Below are 12086 nucleotides of genomic sequence, written 5' to 3'. Positions count from 1 at the left end.
AAATCATTATATCGAAAACCAGATATCCCACATGATGTGTTTTTTAATTTGTGCAACCACTATGACAGTGTAACGGAGCTATTGCTTCTGTGTTATAAATGGCAGGGTTGTGAGCTATGGCGGTGTAGGATGGATATTTACATGACGGTAATCCTTGCTTGCTATGTTGAGGACAATAAGCAGCACTGTTTGTCACAGCTTTACACACGGGGCGCCGTTTTACCATCTATTCCTGATTTATATTAACAATTCATTTTATGATACCCCAAAATGAATTATTGTTATCATAATGCTAGTGTATAATGGGTCTATTCGTGATATCTGATCTATCTGTGGAATATTTAAGTGACGTCCAGACTTCCTTGATATGCGGAAACAAGACAAAACAACAACACTGTTTTGTTACAGACTTACAGACATTCTTCCGACCACATTGATCCGGGCGACAGTTGCACTGCTGTGGAGGCCCGCGAGTCTGGCGTTTCGACAGGCTGATCATGTGACATGCGGTACGAAAACCGCCATTACAGTCAAAGTGAAAAGCCCGTATTAAGCAGCCGTTGTGACCAACCGATCTCCAATTTAGTCACCTTGTATAACATGTGTTGAAATCAAGGGACGAATTTAAGTACAATGTCAGTCGCAGAATCACCTGAAACTATTATTCTACATATACATTAAATGTACTGATTGTTTTGGTAACTTTAATGAACTGTTTCGCGTTATGAAGCATGGAACCGACAGCTCTCTCGTTTCTGCGGTGAGGACCTGTCACATTTACTTGGTAACTGAGAGGTCGAAGGGAGATAAATCGTGATTAGATGTTTTTTGAAGCGCAATAAAATATAGTGAACGAATATACTCGTAAAGCCAAGAACATTGTATCAGAGAGTGCTGTTTATGTGTGTTGCAAATATATAAGTCCTCTGTAATTCTACGTTTGTTGGTCAAAACCGCGTTATTCAAGCTACGTGTATGACTGTAAATAATCCAGTATGGACCCGTGAAACCAGTGACTGACATCACGAGCAACATCCCAAGTCGTTGGGTCACGATGACACTGTATCAACCAAGTAGCGGAGTCTGAGCATTTGGTCGCCTCGTTCGACACGCACAGGTTGCTGAGGACCTATTCTAACCCGGAATCCCCACGTTGAAACCTAAATGGAGACCAGGGAATAAAATCTGACATCAGTTTCGCCATGTTTGTTTTGCCGACGTGGGCAACCTGAACATACTATACAATCAATAGGAGCAAGTGATCTATCTACTGCCGAGGGGGCTCTTTTCCACCTGGGTACTGTTGTTTTGTACCCAGGGTACATGCATCGAGATGTTTTTGATGTTCTCTGATTTCTATGTGTACCTTTCCTGTACCCCACATATATAAAATTGTACCCAGATTTCACTGCAAATAAATAATACTTTGTCAAACCCTGCGTAACAGTAGTACCAGAATCTTGTAGTCACCCTGTCGTTATTGTGGAAATCCTACAGGATACAACTAGTAAACTCACCTGTCCATGTCAGTCAGTCTCTGTTCAGCATGGTCATGTTAACAGCAGAAAGAAACTCACTCCCATAAACATGATAAAATTGATCTACTTCGTTTACATGCCAGTGCAGCGTAGATATGCCATAGAATCCACATTTATACCCAACAAATAACATAATTACTCAAATAATTTTTCATAGGTTTGTCAGTGCCATGGTTTCACCAAAGTGGTAAATGTCCGAGACCTTCCATAGTTTGGGCTTTCGGGCGATATTAAGGTGGCGCGCCAGCATATAACTGGACTACTGTTGAAAGCGGCGTTATCCATGACTTACTCACTCAAAAACAGACTAACACAACGCATATTACTATGTCTGTCTGAATACAGACTGATTATGTTCAACAGGATATAATGGAATAAAAGTTTCCAAACATAAAACATGATGGAAACAACTTACTGCACTCCAGTTAATCTACCACGTGCCATTCAGCTAGCAACAAGGGTGCTTTATAAAAATGATGGAATGTTTTGATATTCACGAATTCATACACCGAACCTATTCACGCTCATGCATTACCAACCAACACTAATACATTATCATGCCACACAGATGATATAAACCCACACTAATGTTTCACAACCCCACACTAATGCATTGCCAACCAACACTCATACATTACCAACTCACCCTAATACATTACCAACCCACACTTATACATTACCAACCAACATTCATACATTACCAACCCACACTAATACATTACCAACCCACACTAATACATTACCAACCCACACTAATACATTACCAACCCACACTCATACATTACCAACTCACACTCATACATTACCAACTCACACTCATACATTACCAACCAACACTAATACATTACCAATCAACACTAATACATTACCACCCCCCACTAATACACTACCAACCCATACTAATACATTACCAATCAACACTAATACATTACCAACTCACACTCATACATTACCAACCCACACTAATACATTACCAACTCACACTAATACATTACCAACCCACACTAATACATTACCAACCCACACTTATACATTACCAACTCACACTCATACATTACCAACCCACACTAATACATTACCAACTCACACTCATACATTACCAACCCACATTAATACATTACCAACTCACACTAATACATTACCAACCCACACTAATGCATAACCAACCCACACTAATACATTACCAACTCACACTCATACATTACCAACTCACACTAATACATTACCAACCAACACTTATACATTACCAATCAACACTAATTCATTACCAACCCACACTAATACATTACCAACCAACACTAATACATTACCAACTCACACTCATACATTACCAACCCACACTAATACATTACCAACTCACACTCATACATTACCAACTCACACTCATACATTACCAACCCACACTAATACATTACCAACCCACACTAATACATTACCAACTCACACTCATACATTACCAACCAACACTAATGCATTACCACCCCACACTAATACATTACCAACCAACACTCATACATTACCAACCAACACTAATACATTACCAACCCACACTAATACATTACCAACTCACACTCATACATTACCAACTCACACTCATACATTACCAACTCACATTCATACATTACCAACCCACACTAATACATTACCAACCCACACTAATACATTACCAACTCACACTCATACATTACCAACCAACACTAATGCATTACCACCCCACACTAATACATTACCAACCAACACTCATACATTACCAACCAACACTAATACATTACCAACCCACACTCATACATTACCAACCAACACTAATACATTACCAACTCACACTCATACATTACCAACTCACAATAATACATTACCAACTCACACTCATACATTACCAACTCACACTCATACATTACCAACCCACACTCATACATTACCAACCAACACTAATACATTACCAACTCACACTCATACATTACCAACTCACACTCATACATTACCAACTCACATTCATACATTACCAACCCACACTCATACATTACCACCCCACACTAATACATTACCAACCAACACTCATACATTACCAACCAACACTAATACATTACCAACCCACACTAATACATTACCAACCCACACTCATACATTACCAACTCACACTCATATATTACCAACTCACACTCATACATTACCAACCCACACTTATACAGTACCAACTCACACTCATACATTACCAACCCACACTAATACATTACCAACTCACATTCTTACATTACCAACCCACACTCATACATTACCAACCCACACTCATACATTACCAACCCACACTAATACATTACCAACTCACACTCATACATTACCAACTCACATTCATACATTACCAACCCACACTCATACATTACCAACCCAAACTCATACATTACCAACTCACATTCATACATTACCAACCCACATTCATACATTACTAACTCACTATAATACATTACCAACCCACACTAATACATTACCAACCCACATTCATACATTACCAACCCACACTCATACATTACCAACTCACACTCATACATTACCAACCCACATTCATACATTACCAACCCACACTAATACATTACCAACTCACATTCATACATTACCAACCCACACTTATACATTACCAACTCACACTTATACATTACCAACTCCCACTAATACGTTACCAACTCACACTCATACATTACCAACCCACACTTACACATTACCAACCCACACTAATACATTACCAACACACACTCATACATTACCAACTCACACTAATACATTACCAACCCACACTTATACATTACCAACTCACACTCATATATTACCAACTCACACTCATACATTACCAACTCACACTCATACATTACCAACTCACACTAATACATTACCAACCCACACTAATACATTACCAACCCACACTCATACATTACTAACTCACACTTATACATTACCAACTCACACTCATACATTACCAACCCACACTAATACATTACCAACTCACACTCATACATTACCAACTCACACTCATACATTACCAACCCACACCAATACATTACCAACCCACACTAATACACTACCAACCCACACTCATACATTACTAACTCACACTAATACATTACCAACTCACACTCATACCTTACCAACTCACACTAATACATTACCAACCCACACTAATACATTACCAACTCACACTCATACATTACCAACCCACACTAATACATTACCAACCCACACTAATACATTACCAACTCACACTCATACATTACCAACCCACAATAATACATTACCAAACCACACTAATACATTACCAACTCACACTCATACATTACCAACTCACACTCATACCTTACCAACCCACACTTATACATTACCAATCAACACTCATACATTACCAACCCACATTAATACATTACCAACCCACACTAATACATTACCAACCCACACTAATACATTACCAACCAACACTAATACATTACCAACCCACACTAATACATTACCAACTCACACTCATACATTACCAACTCACACTCATACATTACCAACCCACACTAATACATTACCAACCCACACTAATACATTACCAACTCACATTCATACATTACCAACCCACACTCATACATTACCAACTTACACTAATACATTACCAACCCACACTCATACATTACCAACTCACACTAATACATTACCAACTCACACTCATACCTTACCAACTCACACTAATACATTACCAACCCACACTAATACATTACCAACTCACACTCATACATTACCAACCCACACTAATACATTACCAACCCACACTAATACATTACCAACTCACACTCATACATTACCAACCCACAATAATACATTACCAAACCACACTAATACATTACCAACTCACACTCATACATTACCAACTCACACTCATACCTTACCAACCCACACTTATACATTACCAATCAACACTCATACATTACCAACCCACATTAATACATTACCAACCCACACTAATACATTACCAACCCACACTAATACATTACCAACCAACACTAATACATTACCAACCCACACTAATACATTACCAACTCACACTCATACATTACCAACTCACACTCATACATTACCAACCCACACTAATACATTACCAACCCACACTAATACATTACCAACTCACACTCATACATTACCAACTCACACTTATACATTACCAACCCACACTAATACATTACCAACCCACACAAATACATTACCAACTCACATTCATACATTACCAACCCACACTCATACATTACCAACTCACACTCATACATTACCAACTTACACTAATACATTACCAACCCACACTCATACATTACCAACTCACACTCATACATTACCAACTCACACTCATACATTACCAACTCACATTCATACATTACCAACCCACACTCATATATTACCAACTCACACTCATACATTACCAACCCGCACTAATACATTACCAACTCACACTCATACATTACTAACCCACACTTATACATTACCAACTCACACTCATATATTACCAACTCACACTCATACATTACCAACTCACACTCATACATTACCAACTCACACTAATACATTACCAACCCACACTAATACATTACCAACCCACACTAATACATTACCAACCCACACTAATACATTACTAACTCACACTAATACATTACCAACTCACACTCATACATTACCAACCCGCACTAATACATTACCAACTCACACTCATACATTACCAACCCACACTAATACATTACCAACCCACACTAATACATTACTAACCCACACTCATACATTACCAACCCACACTAATACATTACCAACCCACACTAATACATTACCAACCCACACTCATACATTACTAACTCACACTAATACATTACCAACTCACACTCATACCTTATCAACCCACACTAATACATTACTAACCCACACTCATACATTACCAACCCACACTAATACATTACCAACCCACACTAATACATTACCAACCCACACTAATACATTACTAACCCACACTAATACATTACCAACCCACACTAATACATTACCAACCCACACTAATACATTACCAACCCACACTAATACATTACCAACTCACACTCATACATTACCAATCAACACTAATACATTACCAACCCACACTAATACATTACCAACTCACACTCATACATTACCAACTCACACTCATACATTACCAACCCACACTCATACATTACCAACCCACACTAATACATTACCAACTCACACTAATACATTACCAACTCACACTCATACATTACCAACTCACACTCATACATTACCAACTCACACTAATACATTACCAACTCACACTAATACATTACCAACTCACACTCATACATTACCAACCCACACTAATACATTACCAACTCACACTCATACATTACCAACTCACACTCATACATTACCAACCCACACTAATACATTACCAACCCACACTAATACATTACCAACTGACACTCATACATTACCAACTCACACTCATACCTTACCAACCCACACTTATACATTACCAATCAACATTCATACATTACCAACCCACACTAATACATTACCAACCCACACTAATACATTACCAACCCACACTAATACATTACCAACCCACACTAATACATTACCAACCAACACTAATACATTACCAACCCACACTAATACATTACCAACTCACACTCATACATTACCAACTCACACTCATACATTACTAACCCACACTAATACATTACCAACCCACACTAATACATTACCAACTCACACTCATACATTATCAACTCACACTCATACATTACCAACCCACACTAATACATTACCAACCCACACACATACATTACCAACCCACACTAATACATTACCAACCAACACTCATACATTACTAACCCACACTAATACATTACCAACTCACACTAATACATTACCAACTCACACTAATACATTACCAACCCACACTCATACATTACCAACTCACACTCATACATTACCAACCCACACTAATACATTACCAACCCACACTAATACATTACCAACTCACACTCATACATTACCAACCGACACTTATACATTACCAACCCACACTAATACATTACCAACTCACACTCATACATTACCAACCAACACTAATACATTAACAACTCACACTAATACATTACCAACACACACTTATACATTACCAACTCACACTCATACATTACCAACCCACACTAATACATTACCAACTCACACTAATACATTACCAACCCACACTAATACATTACCAACCAACACTCATACATTACCAACCCACACTAATACAATACCAACTCACACTAATACATTACCACCCCCCACTAATACATTACCAACTCACACTAATACATTACCAACCCACACTAATACATTACCAACTCACACTCATACATTACCAACCAACACTAATGCATTGCCAACCAACACTAATTCATTATCAACTCACACTAATACATTACCAACCCGGGGTCACCGGTGGCCCAGTCGTCTGAGGCGCCGCGATTCGCTGTGCAGAGTTGCGTCCCTTGGGCATTCCTGAAACCTATGATTATGGGTTCGAATACCGGTTCGCCCCAATTATGTTTCTACGTTTTTCAGCACCATACCCATGCTCGTGGGTTTCACCGAACTGGTAAACGTCTAAGACCTGCATCACTTTCCTCCCACACTAAGCTGACATCCCGCGATATGACTTAAATATTGTTAAAAGCGGCGTCACTCACTCCATATCTCTCAACATCTCTGTTTTGAGGTTGCACATTAGTCCATTATTATTCTCTCACATTAGTCTCTATTCATGTTACATTGAACCCCTCCATAAGTCGATTAAAGGGACCTTATTTGGTCTGTCATTCTGTTGGAGTCGTGTTACAGAGAGATATGAATGATATGAGAGACAAGATGACACAGAGAGGGGTTCCTGTGTCTTACTGTCACTTAAAGACAAACAATGTCCACGTGGAGTGGAAAATAATTGTATTATTCCAATTTCATACAAACATTTGATCATTTATAACAATTACATGTTCAAGTACAGTAAACTACGGTTATAACGAACTCAAAGGGACCACTAATTTTAGTTCGTTATAACCGTAGTTCGTTATAAGCATATACACAACATTTATACAACAAATGGCCTGGGCTAAAAATAAGTTCGTTATATCGGTCAGTTCGTTATAAGCGTGTTCGCTTTAACCGTAGTTTACTGTACAAAATATCAAAACATGTACATACAGCATAGACGTTTATACACTTACTACAAATATAAACTTTGCTAGGTTTTAAAATAGATAAACACTGAACAAACATCAATAGGAATGTTAGAATCATATGAGTATTTACACGATGAATTATACACAAAACCGTACATAAATACAAGTGAAAGACTGATAACGCCATTGATCCAGAGTCATCACGCGACAACAGGACTAGAATCGGTAATCACGATGAGAGACTGGGTTTGAGACTGAATCAGTAAAATGGCGTTGACCTTTTTTGTTCTGGCGGCATAGGGTCCTCCTTCTGGCTTCCACCGCAATGCAAACATGACAGGCCTTGTCAATGTCGTATTACTGCATGTCAGCTGTCATGTCACACACTGCTCATAGTTAATGGGACAAAAAAATGTATATATATGAGAGGTGACGTCGAGTTATGCCATGTCTTTATCACACTAGCCCATGCAGGTTTTAACACAGATACTCTTCAGTCGGTCATCCCTGACCATGTCTTTATCACATCCACCCATGCAGGTTTTAACACAGATACTCTTCAGTCGGTCATCCCTGACCATGTCTTTATCACATCCGCCCATGCAGGTTTTAACACAGATGCTCTTCAGTCGGTCATCCCTGACCATGTCTTTATCACATCCACCCATGCAGGTTTAAACATAGATACTCTTCAGTCGGTCATCCCTGACCATGTCTTTATCACATCCACCCATGCAGGTTTAAACATAGATACTCTTCAGTCGGTCATCCCTGAGCTTCTGGACACTATCACAGATGTATATTTGTGGTTATTTCTGATTCTGGCGAGTTACCTCCTCCTGCTCTGTTTGAAATCCTTCACCAGTCTGGACATTTCCTCCAGACCCTCAAACAGTCCTTCCCCGGTCGTTGCGCATGTCCCCTGGATGTACCACTTCCGGTCCGTCAACTTCTGAAGGTGAAGGGCGTCCACTACTTCCGACAACTTGGCGGCAGCTTCAGGAAAAACGTGTAAAGAAGCCACATCAATACAGTGGTGAGTGAGTGAGTGAGTGAGTGAGTGAGTGAGTGAGTGAGTGAGTATGGCTTTACGCCGCTTTTAGCAATATTCCAGCAATATCAGGGCGGGGGACACCAGAAATGGGCTTCGCACATTGTACCTATGTCAGGAATACAACCCGGGTCTTCGGCGTGACGAGCGAACGCTTTACCCACTAGGCCCCCAATACAGTGGTAGTGAGAAGAGACTTTGTTACCGTGTGTTACAATATATTTACTTTCAAAACACCAATACTTGCTTACTGATAATGTTCAACCGAAATAATATAACACAATCATAATATGACAAGAAATTTTATGGATAGCAACTTCTTCATTATACGGACATAGCGTTTCGGGAATAAAGTGTCTGCCCCTTCATCAGCTGATGAAAGACTTAATATAAAAAACCCTATTCATACGTAAACCTAACGTCTAATTGCCTACAAAGACTTTAAGAAATCATAATAATAATCATCGTCATCATCACTACATTCATAATCAGCAGCAGCATCAGTATCATAATAATTGGAAATAAAGACAATCCTGCGCCTTAAGCTGTGTATGTTGCCAATACAAGGGCAGCCACATTCATTTTCTGAATCGCCCATGTGCCTACCTGGCAAGTCTTGCTTGTTAGCCAGGACGACGACAGGAACGGATCTCATCTCGTCGCTGTCGATGACGTTCATCAGTTCATCTCGTGACTCGGCAAACCTCTCCCTGTCGTTGGTGTCAACCACGTACAAGATACCTAAAATAAACAAGCTGATATTCAGTTCTGGACACAGAGCGCGAAAGGGTGGAATCTTCACAAACCTCTCGACAAAGGAGTTCACATAGTTTCACGATGTCAGTAATCGACACCAAATGCAGGACAAAGGAAGGCAATGACCATTTGGCTACCAACCTTCACATATTAGAAACAGTTATGCTGTACATATGTACAGGTATTTAAGAATGTTCAGGTAGCAGATTATTAGTGATATTGTCATTGATGAGACTCACGTCAGGAATGTCAGGAATCGAACCCAAATGTGGGACAAAGGAAAGCGTTAACCACATGACCAGCTACCCGCGTCCCAATATCTAGTCCCGACAATATAGTTTTGTAAGGGGGCCATGAGATGAGAAAACAACGGTGTTTCCGAGTTTAGAGACGTAATAGGAAACTGACCACTGCAGTTCTGGAAGTAGTGTCTCCACAGGGGTCTGATCTTGTCCTGACCGCCGACATCCCACACGGTGAAGTTGACGCCCTTGCAGGGGCTGACGGTCTCCACGTTGAAGCCGATGGTGGGGATTGTGGAGACGACCTCGTTCAGCTTTAGCTTGTACAGGATCGTCGTCTTACCTACAACATGCAGACCATGGTCCATGCAATCATTGTGTCACGCAAATAACTTTAATATAGTGTGCATTCGTACCACATAAACAAAATGTATTTTTGTGTTTTTGCCCATGTAAAAGGTAATAAATATTCAATTTTTCACACTTTCTTTCAGTTAAAATCACAGCTGAATATGAAAATATGTATATTTTGTAAGAAAATGCTAAAACATAATAATAAATACATATTTGTTTACATTTGAAAAAAATAATGAATGAAGAAAGTGATACCTTAAACTTAAATGAATAACTTTTATTTGAATAAAATAAAATACCGTTATCTTGATAATAGTTTGTTAAAAAGGTAATTGCCCTAAACATTAATAACATACCGGCAGCATCGAGTCCGACCATCAGAATTCTAGCTGGGTCTCTGGTAAACCCGGAGAATAGGCCTGTGAAGTCAGCAAGTTTATCCAAGATAACACCCATGGCTGTTTTGTTTTGACGCGAGTTGTGAAAGAAAGTGATATTCAAAGTCTAAAACAGTACTCAGTGTTGATCGATGGGAATGTCGTCTCCAGTTGTCTCGATCAGAGTGTGAATGTTTCAGTCTTATTGAACCTGGTTTATATAGACGGCTAGGTTCCAGCGTGGAGCGATATGTGTGTTTATGTTTCTAGCACTGATGCAAGCTGGTATCCCGTTGTCATATTCTACACGCACACCTGCTGACAACACTCGGAACACCTTGCGCGGGACACGCTGGAGAAAATGACGTCACGGTAATCCGGATCACGTGACTGGGAATCCCCTCTAAAAATAGCCATCTTCGCTGCGGGTAAATATTTTGTTTTGCCGATGCAGATGAAGTTGATTTCCTTCGAATTGTTTGTGATGCTGGGTAACTGAATTAGACGAAAGTGATGCTGGTTAGTGTGTTTACAGGTCA

At 39.4% G+C, this 12086-nt stretch overlaps 1 protein-coding gene across 1 annotated transcript in view; it reads right to left on the bottom strand.

The window, feature by feature from the left end:
* The window catches only part of LOC124123125, a 23088-nt gene extending 11002 nt beyond the window's left edge, over positions 1–12086 (bottom strand). The window contains exons 1-4 of the mRNA XM_048398720.1: positions 11527–12086; positions 10983–11159; positions 10425–10559; positions 9601–9763 (exon numbers count right to left, since the gene is read on the bottom strand). Of these exons, the coding sequence (XP_048254677.1) occupies positions 9601–9763; positions 10425–10559; positions 10983–11159; positions 11527–11626 (575 nt within the window). The 5' untranslated portion in view covers positions 11627–12086. The remainder of the gene's footprint in view (positions 1–9600; positions 9764–10424; positions 10560–10982; positions 11160–11526) is intronic.

Source organism: Haliotis rufescens, unplaced genomic scaffold (genome assembly GCF_023055435.1).
Source record: "Haliotis rufescens isolate VD_foot unplaced genomic scaffold, xgHalRufe1.0.p SCAF_19, whole genome shotgun sequence".
Taxonomy (NCBI): Eukaryota; Metazoa; Mollusca; class Gastropoda; order Lepetellida; family Haliotidae; genus Haliotis; species Haliotis rufescens.
Note: the sequence above shows the minus strand (reverse complement) of the source record. Positions and strands in the feature narration are given on the sequence as shown.